The 22,461-nt window shown below is 45.1% G+C and overlaps 1 protein-coding gene across 3 annotated transcripts in view; it reads left to right on the top strand.

The window, feature by feature from the left end:
• STK32B (serine/threonine kinase 32B) overlaps positions 1–22,461 on the top strand; it is a 440,152-nt gene that overhangs the window by 332,347 nt on the left and 85,344 nt on the right. For 2 of the 3 annotated variants that reach the window (XM_025385063.1, XM_025385065.1), the window contains exons 5-6: positions 1,880–1,917; positions 20,025–20,114. In XM_025385063.1, coding sequence (XP_025240848.1) covers positions 1,880–1,917; positions 20,025–20,114 — 128 coding nt within the window. The remainder of the gene's footprint in view (positions 1–1,879; positions 1,918–20,024; positions 20,115–22,461) is intronic. The other variant, XM_025385064.1, reaches the window with a different exon arrangement.

Below are 22,461 nucleotides of genomic sequence, written 5' to 3'. Positions count from 1 at the left end.
CCAAATCCCTCCACCTACTTTGCTCCTATAAAGACACGAGTCTTTAGAGCCCTCCCTAAATCCAAGATAATTCATCTCGAGATCCTTAAGTAATTGCCTCTGCAAAGACTCCATTTCCATATAGGGTCCCATTCTGAGGTTCTGGGTGGACATGAATTTTGGAGGGACACCATTCAACCCAGTACACCAGATCACATCTTCTTGGGTCTGTCATCCCACCCTCGCCTCACCTGTGTCCTGACTCTAACTCTATCTTTAGGCTGTGGCCCTTGTAGGCATTTTGTAGCTCACATTCCCTGGGCCACAGCCACATCCTCCCTGGTCCCCACACCACACATTAAATCATCTCAGTCCCGGTGATACCTTAAGAGATAAAGCTTGAGCATTTGCTGCTGTGTTTTCATTCTTGACATGTATTTTCTTTTCTCTTTTCTCATCTTTTGTTGAGAAATCCTGCTGGGAGCCACCCTGGGCAGGGACCAAGCATTTGCTGACTTCATTCACAAGCACTTGACTCTAGGCCTTCTGCCTTTTGTTTTAGTTTTATAAGTTACCAAGTTCATCCCTCCCATGTGGCTCCATGTGTGTCTCTGCAGTAATCTCTTTGTTCACAGTGGAGGCTTTGTGACCTCGGCAGCAGGGGCCCACATACTCAGTGTTCCTCAGTACTCATGGGTTGAAAAGTCACAATGAAAATAAAAATTTAAATGTATAGGTTAAGTGCTTCTTTCATCCCCAAACCCATAGGCATTGCGTTGCATTACTACCAATTACCACAGTGTGTTTTCGGGTAGAGTTAATATTTGATAAACTCAGGAGCAGTTGCTCTTTATTTTGAAGAAAGCTATCATTAGTCTCAGTAGATTTGACATTTGTTATAAATGAGTGAAAATTTATGCATTTGTAAAATCTATGGTTTTAATGCAGAGCTTCACCAAGTGTGTACACGTCAATAATAAGTAAGCTGGGGCTGAAGTTGTTCTTCTCTCACTTTCATTCTTCCATCCTTATACTTAGTAGTGTTTCACATGTGTCTACCACTGTGTCAGGCACTGTGCTAGGTACAGGCATGTAGACGTAAAGAAAGCAAAGCCTCAGCCTTCAAAATGTTTCACTTGGAATTGAGAGGCCTTTTGTTCTAATGGTGATGTAGAGCAGAACTTTCCAGAAACTCCTCAGCCCAGATTTTGCCCCATGTGTGTCACTATGTTACTCTTAAAAGAGGTCAGGAAACTTTCTCCATAAAGGGCCAGATAATCAACACTTGAGGCTTTGACGACCACGTTAATCTCTGTTGCATGTTCTTCTGTGTGTGCATGGGGGTGTGTGTGTGTATATGTTGTTTTGTTTTTACAGTGCTTTAAAGATGTTAAAGTGATTCTTAGCTCCCAGGCCATACAAAAACTGGCCCAGGGCTGGATTTGGCCAAGAGCCATAGTTTGCCCATCTCTGACCACGACAACTTCCAAACCCTCATTGAGCTCAAGTGGATGCCATGACACCTGCAGGGAGCCCTGGTGGGATGGCTCAGCTACCTCAGGGTGGGCAGGTGCCTCCCCTTGCTGGCACTGATCACATGCTCAGTGAGCAATCACTGCTGTTACCATTACAGCTGGAGCTGAGAGGCTAAAAATTAAGAATATTCAGGAAAAAAATATTCAAACAATCTGCTTACACTTCCAGGAAAGAGAAGAGGCGATAAGAACACAGGCATCCCATTATCTTACCAATTACTGTCACGCTCCCTGTCTGAGGCCTCAGGTTAGGGAGAGGTGAGCAGCCTGGGTGTTGCCAGCATTTGTCCTGATGTGGCGCTTGTTGATGTACTCATCTGTGGGCTCAGGAACCACATTGCCAGCTTCTTTGTTTTCTTTTACAGAGACATCAAGCCAGATAACATCCTGCTGGATGAACACGGTAAGCCTGCTATGCATCCTTTACAGGGACTCTCAGTGGAAAGTTTGAGGCACTGGGAAATGGTGCGGGGGTGGGGGTTGGCTCTTGCTGAGTTGGACATTAGTATTGGCTAGAAACCTTCTCTTGTTTCAATCCTGGTGGATGAACATCTGTGAAAATTTCTGGTCCATGTCCTACCGTGGTAAGTTGAATCAAAGTTATTTAAAGTGTTCACATCGGAAGTCATTGCTGTTCATATCCCCGTGTGAGGACGACAGAGCCGCCGTGAGGATGAGCATAAGGTCCCGGAGTTCCAACCCCAGCTCCCTCACCTATGAACATGTGGCTTCAGAAGTCACCCACCTCTCTGAGCCTCAATGTACTTTTCTGTAAAATGGGGAAAAGGCACCTCCCTTGCAGGGTGTTCATGGGGATGAAATGAGAGTGCACACTCAATTCTAGCAAGCAGAGCTAATACTTGATAATCCACTAAGCATTTACTCATCTATCGGCTATGTTAGGCTTCTCAAAATTTCCTTTATGTGCACACAGATCTTCTAGACATCTTCTCAAACTGACTTAGTAAGTCTGAGATGGGACTAGACTCTGCAAACTCCAGAGTCTGCAAAGCTCCCAGGTGGCTGATGCTACTGGTCCGTGGACCACACTTTGAGTAGCAAGGCACCAAGTCAATGACTCTCTAACTCTGGCCTTACCAGAATTACCTGGGGGGACCTGGTAAAAATCAGAGGTCAGGCCTGGTCCTGCTTCAGCAAGCCTGGGCTCCTGTGTTCTGGATCAGAATTCTGGGGATGGGATGCCCAACAAAGTTTAAGAACCACGAGCCTAGGGCTCAGACCAAGAATGCTCAGTGGACTTCACAATCCATTGCGGCTGATGCCAACAGGAGCCTTACAGCCTTGAAAACTAGATTCACTGGCATTGCTTCAGGGGCCCGTCTCTCAGGGCCTAACATGGGGTTGGCTGGAGGGAGCAGATGGAGATTCTTCTAAAGTAGGGATTATCATCCCTGCTGAGGCCTTCAGGGATGAATGTGTCATGTTTTCTACACAACTCCCCCCCCCCCTCCTTCCCCACCCCTGCAGCCTGAGGTCATGGTTCTATCTCAAAGCTCCTCTCGAACCTCCCATGTGCCATCAGCATAGCTTGGGGCATCCTCACCTCATAGTGTGCATCCCTGTGTACAGGAGTGGTGGATGGGACCATTTGCATCTCTGCATCAGATGCTGGAACCAGACTAAGTGCTTTGGGGGCAATAGGATTGAACTCACTGTGCTCCTGAATGGAAGGTCAGCAGTGGCCCCAAGATGCCTGGGGCATAGACAGAGCTGAGGATCCAAATCAAGGCTGGAAAGGAAGCAAAAGCAATGTCTCCAGTTTGTATCTAAAAGTCAGGATCTTCAGATGTGGTGCTCAGCTGAGCCCCCAGCCAGCTGAGTGTCCTTGGGCCAGTGGCTGTGCCTCTGTGTCTCAGCCTTCCCAGCAGTGACGCAGAAGTAATCGACCCACCTTGCAGGGAGGTGAAAGTCTCGTCTCAGGTGAGACTCAAAGGTCAGCCACCCATCACAGTATGCAAGTGCTCGGGAAGGGGTAGGTAACTCGCCCTCTTCCTGTCTCCTTTCTCTGCTCAGGTCCAGGCAAGGTCAGATCACAGGAGCAGGGTAAAGAGGTGAGAAGACACAGAGGCTGGTTCTGCATGGCTGTCTGGAAAGCAGGGGTTTGCAAGACTGGGTTCCGGGCAGCAAGGCTCTGTCCTGTTGATTAAGAGAGACTGCTACGGGGAGACTTCCAGGCCCTGCAAAGCGGTGCAGAAGCAAAATTAAAGCAGAAACATTAATAGCAATAAGCCAGCCATTGCACTGATGAGAAAACATGACACAGAGAGTATAGAGGTAACCCAGGACTGCCTGGCTTTGTAGTTCTGGCTCCATACTCATAGCCCCTAGCCACAGCTCCCCTGAAGCTGATGCACAAAAGATATAGGCAGGTGAGCTGCTCCCAGGTGGTGTCCCCTAGGTTTTCTCTTTCCTGTCTTTGGGATTTCCATCCATCCCATCCCACCTTCCTTTCTGCACCCATTCTCAGCCTCCACCTCAGCCTTTCCCACATTCTTTCTGGATCCTATTCTGCCCCCTTGAGCTCCTCATCTTTTGCCACCCCCTGCTTGGCCTTCACAGTGTCCCAGCCCCGCCTTCTGGCTATGCAGCACCCCACACACTCACCAAGTGCCCATGCATCCAGTCTTCTCTCTCTCCAGCCTCCCATTTCATCAAAAAGTCTCTGCTAGCTGGTGGGACTGAGCATTGAATATAATATTTCATACTAAGAGGTGACTGGCTGATAACCCTTCCCCCCTCCAACACTTAATGAGTAGCTTTGCAGGTGGTACCAAAAATAAATTTAGGAGCAGGGAATTTCACTCAGAAAAAGAGGAGTCTCCTTTCTGGGGAGAGAAGGGAAAGAGGGGAGTCTATGCCCATGGCCCTCCTTGACCTGCTCTTCCAAGTGGAGAAGCTGATTGGCTTTTTGAGCAGAGCCTGAAGCTGGACATTCTTGCCTTTATCTTTCCTTCAGTAAACAACTCTTGAGCACCTGCTGTGTGCCAGGTTCTGGATAACAGAATGATGAACAAAGCAAATAGGGTCCCAACGCTGGTGGGTTGCATGGTGTTGGGGAGATTTTGGGGAAGCTCAGAAGAGGTCGGGGGCAGAGGGTAGAGGGAAAGGTGTCTGCAGGGGTTGTCTTAGAGACAGCCCCATGACAGTGGAATCCTAAAGGCATGACAAGGCCAAACAGAGGAAGGTTCCTGGATGGACAGGTGGTAGAGACAGTGGGGCAGAACTGCAGAAACAAGAGGGAAATGGCTGTTTGAGGAATATAACAGCAGTTTATTTTGTAGGATTTTAACATTTACAATTAATCTTATGCCTTCAAAACCTTTACTATGAAACATGACCTAGCCATAAGATGAGCAGTACAGTACATATTCCTAAATGAGTCCTAAGGGCACCCCATTTGTGGTGGCATCTACTTGCACCTTTTGTAAACTACATGACAAAACCTTTCACAAACCAATAACTGTGTATTGCTATTTCAAGAGTTCCATCACTGGTTGCATTAAATACTTTCTCAGAGAACAAGTTGGTCAGTTGTGTTTCAAATGAAATATAAACATAATTAAACAAATGCATTACTATTTTGTTAATGATGTCTAAGATCTGCTAGTTACACAAAATCCAAGCATCTCTCACAAGCTTCTCTGCTCCCCTAGTGTCTTCCTTGCTTTCTGATCTTTCAGGGTTTTATGTCTTAGAATGGACATTTTAATTCTGCTCAGAGATTTGAGTTTTTGAGCCAGCTGCAAAAGCAGAGAGAGACCATGCATTGAGGTAAAGTAGAGTGAAAGAAGATACAGCACCTCAGAACAAGGCAGGGAAAAGAGCTGAGTTCATTTTAGGCTGAGGATCGTGAGATCAAGACAATGGGGAATTTAAAGACATAGAGGAAGGGAGAAGCAACTGAATTAATTTTCTGTTGGTACAATAAAGCTGAGTAATGAATAACCACATAGCTTAAATGGCATAAACAAAAAACATCCATTTAGCTCACAGTATCCTGGGGTTGAGAGACTCTAGGCTGGGCTGGGCTGATCTTGGCTGGGCTTGCTCCTAAGACCAAGGTTGGGTAGGCAGTGCTGTTGATGTTGGCTAAACCCACTCCAATGTCTGAGGCTCAACTGGCTGTCAGGCGATCCCCTCTGGCCTTGGCTGGCTGGCCAGGTGACTCAGCCCTGCTCCTTGAGCTCATCCCCTGCAAGTTCATCTGCATGGTCTGCTCATGGCCATAGCAGCAGCAAGAGCAGGAGAGCCCAACCACTCAAACCTCCACCTGTGTCGTGTTTGCCACCAGTGCAGGAGACAAAGCAAGTCACTTGGCCAAACCTAGAGTCTGAGGGAGAGGACACTGCAAAGGCACATGGCAATGGGGTGATCCAGAGAGGGGTGAAGAATTGAGGCCATTAATGCAGTTTTCTACCACGAGGGTGATGGAAGAGGCCAGTGGAAATGGAATGGATGGAGCCACATACACAGGCAGGTGGGCTAGTGCTTTCCACACAGGAGCTGGACTTCCCCAAAGGTGGGCAAGGAGAGAAGAGTGAGAGACAGAAGGAAAGAGGCTGTATTTTGCCCTTAAGTGCCACTGAGGGCCCTGGTTCAAAGATCATTGATGATGACAATGAAGAATGTAGTCCTCGTCCTCTTCTGTATCTGGGAAGTGGTTTGCTTGTTGCAAACCTGCCATGGCCAGGCATTGTGCCCAGTGACCACAGGAGGCAGAGTCCCTGTGGCCGAGGACCTCATGGTCTGGGGTGGCTGTTCTCTGTCCTGGTGGCACATCACCTGGGTCCCAAGGCTCCACCTCCAGAAGTTCTCATTTGATTCAGAGTGCTGAGTAGTGGGATCTTTTACTGTTCCCAGGTGGATCTAATCTGCAGCCAAGGCTGTGGGAGGAGTGGAAATGTAAACAGTTGATGATGACCCACTGGGGTCAAGGCCAGGACAGAGCAAGCATGGGGCTGTGGCCAGCAGGTCACTGAGACCAGGAGAGTAGTGCAGGAGGGCTTCCTGGAGGAAGGGACATGTACATTGGATCCTGAATTATACCGGAGGTCAGTAGAGCCTTTGAGGGATGGCATTTCAGAGGTACACACTCATTTCTTGTGACTGTGGGATGAGCACAGTGGGGTTCAGAAACCTGATCTGGATCTTCAGCAGCTGGCAACGCAGCAGCCATGTGGTCAGAGTGGATTTGTTTTCTTTATTGAATGATCCATGTCTTGTATTTTCTGTATTCTGAAGGTTTGACCTCTGGAGCCTTGCTAAACTGATTGACTGCCCTGCCCAGGGCTGGCCAATCCTAGAGCTGGTAAACAACTTGCCCTAAGGCATGCGTTTCAGATGCCAACCAACCAATCCAGAGTCATACCCCCAACACCTTCTTTATCTGCTGTCCTAGGAATTTTATGTTCCAGGCCCCTCCTCACCTCCCCTAATTCCCCCAGGTACCAGAAAACTAGAGACAGCCCCTAGAACCCAGAGTCCACTGAAATTACTCAGACTAGTCAATCCTAAGCCTGCTAACCTTGCCTCACCCATTCCTTCCCATGGAAACCACAATAAAGGCTCTGGCCCACATTTCCCCACTCCCCATCCTCCTGAGCGGCCCTGATGCTTCCCTGTCTCCCCTGCCCATGACGTGGCCTGCCCCCATTCTTGGGAACTGTAACAAACTATCAGTCATCTCCTGATCTGGTAGCCTTATTGTACCTCAAATTTTCTATTAATGTACTGTATTTTATAACACTCACTAACTGCACTCGTTTCAAAGAATTGCCTCCCCATCTGTTGCTAACATATTTGTTGATAAATGTGATGAGTGCTCCCCAAAATGGCCATGGCCAGCCATGTTGACACCCCCTTTTCTCTTGTCAAAACATTGTATGTGCTACCCCCAGCATGCCAGGAGGAAGAGACTTCAGGAAACTAAAAAATTGGGCATGTACTGTTTATGAAACATCAGACATGGGGATTGTAGCAGTTGAGAAGAAAGAGAGAGGAAGCCACTCATACAAGTTGGAAGGCTGAGATTGTTTCTGTTAAGCTTGAGGAGCCAATGGTGGATATCTTGGAACCATGTGGGTCCCAAGACTGTAAGAATAAGCACATAGTAATGCACTTTAAAGCTGTTCTGCATCTCCTGAGGAAGATTGTAGTAAGATTCTTTCCAGTGAGCTGCCAGAAACGGGGCTTCTGCTGCAGCACTGTGCCAAGGGAGGGTGTTAAAGTCCTGAAGACATGGTACATGAGACACTGAGGATGCCAGCAAATAGCCTCTGTATTTTCTAGGGCTACCATAATAAAGCCCCACAACTAACAGGCTTAAGCAGCAAAAACAATATTGTCTCACAGTTCTAGAGGCTGAAAGTTCAGGATCATGGTGTCAGCATGACCCTGCTTCCTCTGAAGTGGGTGGGGAAGGCTCTGCTCCAGGGCCGCCTTCTAGTTCTGGCAGCTTCTTGACTTGTGGCAGCATAACTCTGCTCTTCACATGGCTTTCTCCTTGTGTGCATGTCAGCATCCAAATTTCTCCTTTTGATAAGGACACCAGTCATACTGGATTTGGGGCCCACCCCATTTCAATATGACTTCATTGTAATGAATGACATCTGTGATGACACTATTTCCAGATAAGGCCACATTCTGTGGTACTTGGAATTTGGACTTCGGTATGTGAATTTTGGGGGGAAAAGGGACACAATTCAATTCATAACACCCCTGTCTTCTCTGTGTGGGATTTTAACAATAAGAAATAAAACAAGTAACAGACAGAGACCAAGATATCACCCACATCCCTGAGAAAGGCTAGTAAGGGCTTCCCTAATAAGGGACCCAGACAGAGACAGATTCACCACCAAGTCCCCCCACCCACCCAGTATGGAGTGAGGGACTGCCCAAGTCAGACCAAGAGCTTGGAGGACCAGGAGAGAGGTCCCATTCCTGGTAAGAGGAACCTGGGTAGAGCCAAGCTAAGTAGGGCCAGTTTGCTCACCCTAAATTCACCCTTCACATAATCACTGCACCTCCCTTGGTGGGGGGGTGCTATGGCCTGAATGTTTGTGTCCCCCCAAAATTCAAAGGTTGAAACCCTAATCCCCAAGGTGATGGTGTTAGGAGGTGGAGCTGTGTTAGTCCATTCTCACACTGCTATGAAGAACTACCTGAGACTGGGTAATTTATGAAGAAAAGAGGTTTAATTGACTCACAATTCCACAGGCTGTTCAGGAAGCATGTCTAGGGAGACCTCAGGAAACTTATAATCGTGGCAGGAGGTGAAGGGGAAGCAAGCACATCTTCACATGGCTGGCAGGAGTTGGGGGAAGTGCTACACACTTTTATAAACAACCAGATCTTGTAAAAACTAATTCATTATTACAAGAACAGCAAAGGGGAAATCCACTGTTATGATCCAATTGCCTCCTACCAGGCCCCTCTTCCAACACTGAGGATTACAATTAGACATGAGATTTGGGCAGGAACACAGACAAACCATATTATTTCACCTCCAGCCCCTCCCAAATATCATGTTCTTCTCACATTTCAAAATACAATCATGCCTTCCCAACAGTCCCCCAAAGTCTTAACTCATTCCAGCATTAACTTGAAAGTCCAGAGTCTCATCTGAGATAAGACCAGTCCCTTCCACCTATGAGCCTGTAAAATAAAAAACCGGTTAGTTACTTCCAAGATACAATGGGCATTACAGGCATTGAGTAAGTATAACTGTTCCAAAAGGGAGAAATCAGCTAAAACAAAGGGGCTTCATGCAAGTCCAAAACCCAGCAGGAAAGTCATTAAAGCTTAAAGCTCAAAAATAATCTCCTTTGACTCCATGTCTCACATCCAGGTCACATTGATGCAAGGGGTGGGTTCCCAAGGCCTTGGGCATCTCTGGTTCTGTTGCTCTGCAGGGTACAGCCCCCTCAGCTGCTTTCACAGGTTGGCATTGAGTGCCTGTGGCTTTTCTAGGTACACAGTGCAAGCTATGGAGGATATATCATTCTGGGGTCTGGAGAATGATGGCCCTCTTCTCACAGCTCCATTAGGCAGTGCCTCAGTGGGGACTCCGTATGGGGGCTCCAACCCCACTTTTCTCCTTCACACTTCCCTAGTGGAAGTTCTTGATGAGGGCTCCACCCCTGCAGCAGACTTCTACCTGGACATCCAGACATTTCCATACATCCTCTTAAATCTAGGTTGAGGCTCTCAAGCCTCAACTCTTACCCTCAGCACACCCACAGGTTTAACACCACATGGAAACTGCCAAGGCTTATGGCTTGCACCCTCTGGAGCAGCAGCCTGAGATGTATCTGGGGCCTTTTAGCCATGGCTGGAGCTGGAGTGGCTGGGATGCAGGGAGCAGTGTCTCAAAGTTAGGCAGGGCAGCAGGGCCCTGGAGCTGGCAGCAAAACTAGTTTTTCCTTTTAGGCCTCCAGGCCTCTGATGGGAGGGGCTGCTGCAAAGGTCTCTAGAATGCCTTTGAGGCATTTTCCCCATTGTCTTGGCTATTAACATTCGACTCCTTTTTACTTATGCAAATTTCTGCAGCCAGCTTGAATTCCTCCCAAGAAAATGGATTTTTCATTTCTACCACGTGGCCAGGCTGCATTTTCCAAACTTTTACATTCTGCCTCCCTTTTAAATACAAGTTCCACTTCCAGGTCAATTTTTTTACTCATGAATATAAGCATAGGCTGTTAGAGGCAGCCAGACCACATCTTGAACATCTTGCTGCTTAGTAGTTTCTTCTACCAGATGCCCTAAATCATCACTCTCTTCTACCAGATGCCTTAAATCATCACTCTCAAGTTCAAAATTCCACATATCTCTAGGGCCTCCAACCTCTTTGCTAATGCATAAGCAAAGTGACCTTTGCTCCACTTCCCAATAGGTTCCTCATCTCCATCTGACACCACCTCAGCCTGGACTTCATTGTTCATATCACTGTGCATTTTGGTCACAATTTAACAAGTCTCTGGTAAGTTTCAAACTTTCCCTCATCTTCATGTCTTCATCTGAGACCTCCACACTCTTCCAGCCTCTGCCAGTTACCCAGTTCCAAAGTCACTTACACATTTTCAGGAGTCTTTATAGCAATGCCTCACTCCTGGTACCAATTTTCTATATTAGTTTGTTGTCACACTGCTATAAAGAACTACCTGAGACTGAGTAATTTATGAAGAAGAGGTTTAATTGACTCACAGTTCCATAGGCTGTACAGGAGTCATGGCTGGGGAGGCCTCAGGGAACTTATAGTCATGGTGGAAGCAGAAGGGGAAGCAAGCAAGACTTCATATGACTGGCAGGAGTTTGGGGGGTGGGGGAAGTACCACATACTTTTATAAACAGTCAGATCTTGTGAGAACTCACTCACTAGTACAAAAACAGCAAGGGGAAAATCCAACCCTATGATCCAATCACCTCCCACCAGGTCCCTCTTCCAACACTGGTGATTACATGAGATCTGGGTGAAGACACAGACCTAAACCATATCAGAGGCCTTTGAGAGGTGATTAGGTCGTGAGGGTGGAACCTTCATGAATGGGATTAGTGCCCTTATTAAAAGGACCCCAGAAAGTTCCCTCACCCCTTCCACCATGTGAAAACACAGCAAGAAGTTCCCACCTCTGAACCAGGAAGCAGGCCCATCACAGACACCAAATCTGTCAGGGCCTTCATCTTGGACTAGCCTCCAGAACTGTGAGAAACACATGTCTGTTGTTAATCAGTCTATGACATTCTGTTACAGCAGCCCAAATGGACTAAGATAGGGAATGAAGGAGTGGAAAGAAGCTAATAAGGTACTTAGGACAAATCATTCTGATATGGTTTGGATCTGTGTCCTCACCCAAATCTCATGTCAAATTGTAATCTCCAGTGTTGGAGGTGGGACCTGGTGGGAGGTGATGAGATCCTGGGGGTGTTCTCATGAATGAGTGAGTTCTTGTGAGTTCTGGTTGTTTAAAAGTGTGTAGCACCTTCCCACTCTCCCTCCTCCTCCTCCTTCATCCGTGTGACTTTTCTGCCTCCCCTTTGCCTTCCATCATGATTGTACATTTTCTGAGGCCTCTCCAGAAGCCAAGGAGTTGCCACTATGCTTGCTGCACAGCCTGTAGAACCATGAGCCACCAATGATACCTCTTTTGTTTATAAATTACCTAGTCTCAGGTATCCCTTTATAGCAATGTGAGAACAAACTAATGCATCCTTCTCATGGAAATTGAAAGTGAAGGACAGTCCTTCCCTCCTATATTCCTGCTACCACTGGGTCCAATTCCAGCTTGGCCTGGTAAGAATAATCTTAATTATCCACTGTTCCCAGGACAGTATTTGATACTGATCTGGAGAAACATGTGACCTAGCCCCTGGCTCCATGAGGCACACCTGTCTGGAAAAGAGCCCCATATGATGGAATGAGTTAGGAGCAGAGTAGGGGACGCAGTGGTCTTGCCACCCCATGACCCAGGGTGGAGGCAGTGCCATCCCTGGGCAGCTGCCTATTCTCAGTTCATTTTGCCTGTCGGAGCTTCATTGCCCCCAAAAGACAATGGCTTAAAGAAGTAGGAAGACAAGAGGGCTTAGAGTGAAACCTACCTGGGGCTTGAATTCTGGCTCCAGGAGCTTGGATGAGAGAGTCACTTTCTCAACTGTTTACACCGTGGATGGCATGACTAGACAATGTTCAGACAGGCCCTACCCCAGCAAACTCCTTCATCTATTGAGATTGCTCTGCCCCAAAAAGTTGGCCTCTGTTTGGCTTTCACAAATTCTCACCTGAGTGCATCTCATCAGCAGAATCGAAATCTCGGCCAGAACCCTTGCTGCAAGAGAGTTAGAAAATGCATTTCCCCCTTCTGGCTCTTGTGATACAGGAGGTAGCAAAGAAAGGAGTGGGAGAGGATGCTAAGTGTGAGAATCTAGTGTCCAGCATGGCACCTCCTGGAGTCATTGCAAGGAGCACATCATAATAGGGGAAGTGTTGCAAAAACTTCTCCAAAATGTTACTAATTGTGATTAATATGATTCATAAAATCACACGCTCACTACAGTGAGATAGAAAGGAAGTGTATTAGGGAGCCTTGGCTCTGCAGCCCTAATGAACGTCAAAAGCTACTGGCTTGACATTAAGAACCATGGACCTAGAGAAATGGTGGAATAAAACTAAAAATTTCTGAGCTCTCTCAAAAGCCTTGGACTGGGTGCTTTCCATGCAGCATCAGCTCAAACTGGGGGCACATGCCTGGCAGCTTTTATGGAATCAAAGGGCATGGGGGCACCGGAATTAGCTGGGGATGGAAGTGTCCCTCCCAAATCTCAGCGAAGGAGTTCAGTAAAGCCCAGAAATGTTGCATTTCTTGTCACTGGTTGTTTTCCATTCTTCACCTGTGCATGGGAGCAGCCTGGAGCAGACAGATGATTTTTTTAAGGCCCTGCATTCCCACCCCACGACCAAGGTACAGAAGGAAGCCAAATTAAATGGAACAGAAAAAAAAAAAATCAAAGGCTCATTTTATTCTTTATCAGGCAAAGACACGTGCCGAAAACATAGTCTTCCTACCGTCATAAGCCAAAAGAAGCTTGGATAAGCTAGTACCATGGAATTTGATTGGGTTTCTTTTTCCCTTTTGCCATTGTCCTGTGATAAGTTTGCTGTGATCTCCATGAAGATAAATGGGAAGAAAAGAATAGTTCTATGTGGTGCCCAGAATGTTTGATCCTGTGTCCAGCAGCGGCAGCCAGTGTTACAATCAGTGCCCACAGCTCCAAAGTGCAATTATTATTAGCAGAGAGCCAGGGTTGCTGGAAATGGCCGGAGCCTACCAGGGGAGGGAGCTGCAGGGCCCACAGCCCTGATTCTCATCTCTTTTGGGCTTCCGCTGCTTCTTTGAAGCAACCCCACTTTGACCTCTGGCTTAGGCATAATTTGGGTCCTATAAACCAGCTGAGATGGGGACAGATGTTCACCTGAGACTTATTCCAAATTCAAGAATGATGAAAGTGAAACAAGCCAGAGAATACTTGAAAGGAGATGACTGCTTGTAGATTCCCTTTCATCCTAACTCTCGGTCTTCCTTCCTCTAGAGGGAGCTATATTTGCACCCACTCCCAGGAATTTCTAGGGAAGCATGGCATCCATAAAAGTGTTCACAAAAGGAGCAAGGCCTGCCCCTACAAGCAGATGTTCTATTCTCCCAGGCTGTGGCCTTGGAGGTCCCAGTAAGACAGCCATACTAGGCTACAGCCAGGCTCAAATTCCTTTGATAAACACCACGTGGAGTTATTCCATCAGGTTGCTGGAGTCTTAAAAGTCAAGAGTTAAAATGGAATGTTGTCTGTACTCCTGTGACTATTACGATATCCCTACAAACAATAAGGAATGAAGAAAGGTGATAGGATTCGACTGCCCCAAGGTCTCTTTCATTTCTGGGTTGTTTACAAATAATAGAAATTTATTTCTCACAGTTCTGGAGGCTGGGAAGTTCAAGATCATGGGCAGATTCAGTGTCTGGTGAGGGCTGCTCTCAGCTTCCGAGTTGATATCTTGTAGTTGTGTCCTCACATGGCAGAAGATGGAAGATCAAAACAGTGAATGCAATGTGAGGCCTGTTTCATGAGGTGAATAATCCAATCACCTCCTAAGAGCCCCATCTCTTTTTTTTTTTTTTTTTTTTTTTTTTTTTTTTGAGCCGGAGTCTCACTCTTATCGTCCAGGCTGAAGTGCAGTGGTGCGATCTCGGCTTACTGCAAGCTCCGCCTCCCAGGTTCATGTGGGAGCCATTCTCCTGCCTCAGCCTCCCAAGTAGCTGGGACTACAGGCGCCTGCCACTATGCCTGGCTAATTTTTTGTATTTTTAGTAGAGATGGGGTTTCACCATGTTCACCGGGATGGTCTCCATCTCCTGACCTTGTGATCCACCTGCCTCGGCCTCCCAAAGTGCTGGGATTACAGGCGTGAGCCACCGCCTGGCCAGGGCCGCATCTCTTAATGTGGTTGGCCCTCTGTATCCATGGGTTCAATTCAACCAACCGTGGATAAAAAATTGTCAAAAATAATTTTGTAGCAGACAAAAAATAACAATACAACAATAAAAAATAATATAAATACAAACAATATATGTAACTAAAAATAGCTACTTGCATAGTCTTTCCATTGTATTAGGCATTATCATTAATCCAGAGATGATTTAAAGTATGTGGAAGGTTGTATGCAGGTTAAATGAAGTACTAAGGCATTTTATTTAAGAGGCTTGAGGTCCACAGATTAAGGTATTCCTGAGGTGTCCTGGAATCAGTTCCCCATGTGAATACTGAGGCAGGACTGTAACTTATCACATCGGTGATTAAGTTTCAACATATGAATTTTGACAAATACATTTAAACCGTAGCAGGAGTCCTCACCAAGAACCCAACCATGCTGGCACCCTGATCTCAGACTACTGGCCTTCAGAACTGTGGGAAACAAATGTCTGTTGTTTAACTCACCCAGTTAAGGGCATTTTGTTGTAGCAACCCAAACTAAGACTTAGCGATACCACTCTCTGTGGTAGTGCATTTCCTGGTATGAGCACAAAAACTAGAGTAGAAAATCAATAGTGTAAATTCTATCACTAGTCTATCAATGGTGTAAATTCTGGGGTCAGTTTTGAAGAATTAGTGGAAATCTACCAGGAAGTCAAGAGGGAAGAACATTCCAAGGGGTGTCAAAGGCTTGGAGATGAGATGCATTTCCATGTGTTCAAAGAAAGGAGAGATGCATGTCTGGAGTACAGGGTACGTAAACAGGCCTGGGAGCATGATTATTGATTATTGATACACTATTAGCACTTGTATTAATGGGTCATACACAATGTCCTGGTCTCCTTCTCTTTGATTTTTGGATGTTTTCAGTTTATGGAAAGTAAACCAGTTCATATTTTCACATTTTATAGTAAACTTTCATTCTCCTGAGAAGGAACTCATAGGAAATCTTGTTGGGCACTGATTTTCAGTTTCCTACATCTTCAGTCGCCCATTAGATGAGGCCCACTGGGAAGTCACAGCTCGTCAATTAGCACAGCCAGGGGAAAGCAGGAGTGGAATCCTGCTGTCTGTCATGCAGGATGTTGCCCACTGTGCCTGAATTCCTGGGTGAAAACAGCACGTCTCTTCCAGAGCATCCCTGAAGGCCAGGAGGTAACAAGGTGAGGACCCAGCTCTGTAGGAGGAGAGTGGGACAGGGGGAAAAGCCCCACTCTGGCTTCAGCACATATCAGCCTTGAGACCTTGGTCCTGACACTAGTGACTGGAACCTCAGGTTATTCTTCTGTAAAGACAAGGATAGTAATACCCTCCCTTCAGGACCACTTGAAGGATTAAGATGAGACTTGACATCGATCCCACACCAGTTATTAACCCTAAATAACAGTGGCTTAAAGGAACCAGGGGTTGCATTTTTCCCCCTCTTTATGAGTTTCCCTGCTTTGGTCCTTGCCCCTGTAATCCATTCACAGCAGCTGAAAGAGTATTCAAAATTGAGTCCGATCATATTGAAACCCTCTCACGTGGAGTAAAAGCCACCATCCTCTCTCAGCCCAGAAGGCCTGACACATTTTTCCCTTCCCTTCCTGAGCTCCTTTCCCACTGCCTCTCTTTTTCTCCCTGGCATCTTTGCTGGCCCTTGTGTGCTGACAGTCCCCTCCACCAGCTGCCCTCTTCCTCCAGAGTTTTGAAACTGTGTTGACAGCTTGCTTTCCTCTTCTTCAGATCTTTGCTCAAATGTCATGTTCTCAGTCCCTAACCATCCTGTTTAGCCCTATAACTACCCCACAAGGCCCCTATTAATATTAGCCTCTTCTTACAGATGAGGAATCTGAGGCTTTCAGAGCTTAAATAACCTGTCTAAGTCACATAGCCATTAAGTGTCTGCATCAGTTGGGATACCACCAGTGGAAAGGAACAAAGAGCCCAACTTAAACAGTCCTAAATAGTAAAGGGTATTTTTTAGCTGAAGTTCAGCGGAATGAGGCTTCAGGCAGGGTTTGATCAGGCTCTGGCACCATTTCTCTGCTATGCTTGAAGCTTTACCTTCTCCATGGACAGCCTACATCTTTATACTGTTTTTCCTTGTGGTCACAAATAGCTTCTGCAGTTCTAGGGAATCATATCCACGCATGACACTGTCCAAAGACAAAGGATATCATTCTGAGTAGCTCCTGAAAATTGGAAAATTACAAGAGAAATAACACTTAAAATTAACATATTATTTGCATTTTTAAAACTTCCTTATAGCAAAAGGCACTATAAACAAAGTCAAAACACAAACAATAGGCTAGGAGAAAATATTTGCAACACACATAGCAGAGAAAAGGGCAAATGTATCTTGAAGACAAGGAGCTCCCAGTGAAAACTGACCAAGGTTCCGAGAGGCTGATCACATGGGAAACGGACAGCCTCCTCTGCAGCGAGATAACATTTCTCACCATATAATTTGCAAAACATGAAATCACTGATAACAACGAGTGCTGGCAAAGTGCAGAGAAATATACATCCCCTTATTCTGTTTATAGTGCCATCAATTATGGCTTTTTAGAACATAATATGCATACCCCTGAAGTCAGCAATCCCACTTCTGGGGATTTATTCAGTCAAAATAAAAGTACTAATGTATAAAGATGTATTCAGGAATTCTTGTCATGTATTCTATAGTAACAAGACAAACAATTAAGCAAGCAAAGTTGGAAACAACATGAATACCCATAGTAGGGAATTGCTGGATAAATGATACATTGTATGATACAAACATACTATGGAATACTGTGTAACTATAGGTCCATGGCTTTTTATCTGAAACCCTTGGGGCAGATATGTTTTCATAATTCAGAATTTTTTTCAGAAGTAGAAATTCACTTATATTAGATAATATATATGATAATAATATAAAATAACATGCTTAACATAATATGTAATAATATCTTAAATAATATATTTTTATACTATGTAATACTCCATACAGGTTTGTGGGAACACCTTGTAATCAAATACGTTAATACTTGATTTTATTGGATATTTATCCAACAAATAAATTTATATGGATAAATTTATTGGAATAATTTATTCCATTCATCCAAAATGGAATAAATGAAACTGAAAAAGAATGTTTCAGGTCAAATCTTATCACCAAAATAATTGTGGAAAAAACTGGACTTAGAATGGAGGATAAAGGATTGTGGATGTCATAGGTAGACCTATGTATACTAGTTTGGGGGACATTGGGGGGCATTGTGGGTGTACATTCTTAGGCACACTCCATGATACATGGCTAAATTCAAAAGTAACTTTTAGTGTGACCCATGAAGTATGATCTCATTATTGCAAGAACAAACCAAAGCCCCCATATATATGGATATGCATTTGCATAAGCCAAGAGAAATCAGGGAGGAGCCAGATGAATTGTGTGATTGATTACATGGGGGTGGGAGAGACATTGAGGGGCTTAAAGGGGTAACCCAAAAACATGTCTGTATTCTTTCACTTATTTTAATGAGCTGGCATCACTTTCATAATGAAAATACCAAACTTTTGAAAGAGGGGGAAGGTGCAACAAACCAAACAAAAGCCATATTTGAAGGCTTCATAATCCTCTTGCAATGCTGACGTGTGCCACCGTGTGTGGAACTATGTGGGTGTAGGGCACAGCAATGACCACAGCATACACTCACCTTCACATGCCTCAAAGCGCAAAACAGTAATGAGTTTTCTTTCTTGTTGGTATTAGAAATAAGGGAATAGGAGGGTGCAGGGGATAGACTAGTCCTCGCCGGAGAAGATGGGTTTTGAGTCACTCCTTGGCAGGATAATAATGCTAAGAGCAAACACTTATGAGAAGCTTCCCTACTTCCTGCATGTCAGCCTCACTCTAACCGTTTCATGCGTATAAACTCCCTGATTTTTGCAACAGCCTTCTGAGATGGGTATTTTATTATCATCATCATCCCCATTTTATAGGTGAGGAAACGCAAGCCCAGGGAGATTAAGTTATTTGCCCGAGGTTATACAGCTACTCCCAACAAAGCTGAGGCCCAAACCAAGGCAGTCTGGCTCAGAGTGTGTGCACCCAACTACTACTACACACTGCTACTTTTCAGACGGGACCATGGATGGTTGAATGGAGACACACCCATTGCAGCCACAGGGAGGGGCCTGAGGAAGCCCCAGAGTCTAAAGCAGCCAGGGTATGTTCTAGAAATGTTACCTATGTAGGAATACTGTGCCTCCCAGCAAAGACCTGGCTGGATGCCTTAAGCTTCATTCACAAGTACCTGAGAGGATTATGGATCCTCACTGAATCCTCACTGATGCGCCTTGCTGCTGCATCTCACCTAGGATCACTGGACAGATAGCTGGCTGAGCAGCTTGCTCACATGTCAGTGCTGGCAGTTCAGTCTAAGATTAGAGGGTTGTATGTTACACTGCTGGTGCCTTTTTTGTCCACTGTAGCTGATCACATCGGGCATACCCCTCCCATGTGTAGTCCCATGGGCTTCTCAGCATGCCTCAACGCACCTGCTCCAAAATGTGTTTTCCCATCTCTTGCTGATGCCTTCCAAGTCCCTCAGAGTCAATTTTGCATGTGCCACCCATCTATGCATTTCAGTCCCACATCCCAAATACCACTGTCAGGTTTGGTGAAAATCCAACCAGCCATTTTCACATGATATGATGACAGACAAATAGAGAGAAATGTAATTGCAGTTATAATTATTATCCAAGGCTCTCTGAGCTGGAGTCGTATGTGTACCAAATTCCCCAAAAAGCAAGTACTGACCAAAATTTCCCAGAAAACAAGTACTGACCATTTGGGTGTTTTCTTCCTCCCTGTCCCCTTCCTTCCTTCTCTTCTTTTTCCCTCCTTTACCTGCACATCACTGAGTTTCCTTCCCTCCTTCTCTTTCCCTCTACCTTCCTTGTCATGTTTCTTGAACACCTACTTTGTAGGTACACCCAGCCTATCCATGCCCATCTGCTGCCATCACTTCAGCCTGGATGAAAGGTGGTCTCTTCTCCCTACTAAATTCATCAACTACAGTACTAAGGTCTCCAGTAACCATAGCGGACAAACAGCAGAACAAGCAGTGTCCTCTGGGTGGGAGAATCCTTCACCCACCCCTGCCCACCTACAGTTTTCCTGAGAGATGGTATCTAGAGTGACCTGTCTCATTTCTTTCCACGAGCTTTAATTCTCCACATCAGTGTCTCCAAACTTTTAATCCATAAAAAAATGTATCCTGCCCCTCAATATATTTAGGTAAAAATAATATGCATGTTACCAAATGAATTTACTTTCTGAAACATGCACACAAAATAAACATTTGTAAAGTATCAGATAAGATAGTATTATAAATAGAAGTTCTAATGTTTTCTTCCCGGTATCCCACCTTGCAAACCACAGCTTTAAATAACCCAGCTGCCTGCAGCCCGTGCTAACTGGAGTTTCTGTTTCTGTATTTGCAGGACATGTTCACATTACAGACTTCAACATAGCGACGGTAGTGAAAGGAGCAGAAAGGGCTTCCTCCATGGCTGGCACCAAGCCCTACATGGGTGAGTGTTCCAGGCCCCTTCTTTTCATGTGATCAGGCTCAATGCCTAAGACTCAGCATCCTTCTCTTGTTTCATCTGCCACTGCCCGCTGCCACACACCCTCTTCCCATGCTCCCATGAGGCTCCACAGTTCCCAGTAGATACAATGCTCTCTCGAAGCTTTGGACCTTTTCCAAGCTGTCTCCTCTGCTAGACAACCCCTCCCCTCTTGGTTTGTCTAGAGAACTCCTGCTCAGCCAGAGAGCCATGGCTCAGGCTTGAGAGGGTGGCAAACAAAACAAGTATTTTCTTTTCCATTTACGTTCAGTGTTTTCCAGAATTTAACTTGGTGGTGGCCATTCTGGGTCTGTATTCTTCGGCACATGGTGCTCTTTCAATGTGCAGTTTTAAATGATTTTTTTTTAAATTATTTTTTATTATTATACTTTAAGTTCTAGGGTACATGTGTATAACGTGCAGGTTTGTTACATATGTATACTTGTGCCATGTTGCTGTGCTGCACCCATCAACTCGTCAGCACCCATCAACTCGTCATTTACATCAGGTATAACTCCCAATGCAATCCCTCCCCCCTCCCCCCTCCCCATGATAGGCCCTGGTGTGTGATGTTCCCCTTCCCGAGTCCAAGTGATCTCATTGTTCAGTTCCCACCTATGAGTGAGAACATGTGGTGTTTGGTTTTCTGTTCTTGTGATAGTTTGCTAAGAATGATGGTTTCCAGCTGCATCCATGTCCCTACAAAGGACACAAACTCATCCTTTTTTATGGCTACATAGTATTCCATGGTGTATATGTGCCACATTTTCTTAATCCAGTCTGTCACTGATGGACATTTGGGTTGATTCCAAGTCTTTGCTATTGTGAATAGTGCCGCAGTAAACATACGTGTGCATGTGTCTTTATAGCAGCATGATTTATAATCCTTTGGGTATATACCCAGTAATGGGATGGCTGGGTCATATGGTACATCTAGTTCTAGATCCTTGAGGAATCGCCATACTGTTTCCCATAATGGTTGAACTAGTTTACAATCCCACCAACAGTGTAAAAGTGTTCCTATGTTGTTTCCTGACTTTTTAATGATCGCCATTCTAACTGGTGTGAGATGGTATCTCATTGTGGTTTTGATTTGCATTTCTCTGATGGCCAGTGATGATGAGCATTTTTTCACGTGTCTGTTGGCTGTATGAATGTCTTCTTTTGAGAAATGTCTGTTCATATCCTTTGCCCACTTTTTGATGGGGTTGTTTGTTTTTTTCTTGTAAATTTGTTTGAGTTCTTTGTAGGTTCTGGATATTAGCCCTTTGTCAGATGTGTAGATTGCAAAAATTTTCTCCCATTCTGTAGCAACGGCAGCAAAAGCCAAAATTGACAAATGGGATCTAATTAAACTAAAGAGCTTCTGCACAGCAAAAGAAACTACCATCAGAGTGAACAGGCAACCTACAGAATGGGAGAAAATGATTTTTTAAAAGAAATTTTTATGGAATTATCGTTTTTAGTATGCATTCTGTTCTCTTGCTTTTATTTTCTTGGTTATGGATGCCTCTTATCTGAATGCTGGATCTTCTTTGCCAATCTTCAACATTTCTCACTGTCTCTCAAATCTTTACTACCTCTTCCTGCATTTCTTTAAAAATGTTCTCATTGTTATATTTCTCTTTCTCCCAAGGCATTATCTATTGTGTTTATTTGTTTCGTGCATTTTCTAGTGAAGTCTTCATTTCTGAAATCATTTGCCCTTGATTTCTTTCTCCCTAAGTTCTCTCACCTGATTTCTGAGTTTTTTATTCTAATTTATGTTGTTTTTCATGTCTTATATAATTCTGTTAATGCTTTTATTACGTGTTAATTCTGAATATCTATATTGTTATCAATTGCTGTGTAACAAACTGTGGCAAAACATAGTGGTTTAGGACAATCACAATATTATTTCTCGCAATTCGTTTGGTTGACCAAGTGTTTTCTCTTCGGGTTTAGCTGGGTTCACTCATTGAAAACGCATTCAGCTGGTAGGTCAGCTGGGAGCTGGGTTCAGCTAGGACAGCTGAGATGAACATATCACTCTTTCTCTATGTGGTCTTTCATCATCGAAGTGGCTAGAGTGAACTTCCTCACATGCAGTTTCAAGATGGTAGAGCCAGTTCCCCCATGCTTATCAGGACTCTGCCTGCTTCACATTTCCTGATGTTCGGTTGGTCAAGGCAAGTCACATAGCCAACCACGTGGAAGGGAACTGCATGGAGCATGGGTATCAGAAGGCTGATGCATGGGGGAACCGTGAATGAAACAACCCATCACTGTGTCTTTTAACTCCTTTGAAACGTAGTCTATAGGTTCGTTCTGT

Source organism: Theropithecus gelada, chromosome 5 (assembly GCF_003255815.1).
Source record: "Theropithecus gelada isolate Dixy chromosome 5, Tgel_1.0, whole genome shotgun sequence".
Taxonomy (NCBI): Eukaryota; Metazoa; Chordata; class Mammalia; order Primates; family Cercopithecidae; genus Theropithecus; species Theropithecus gelada.
This window is presented reverse-complemented; position numbering and strand designations above follow the sequence as displayed.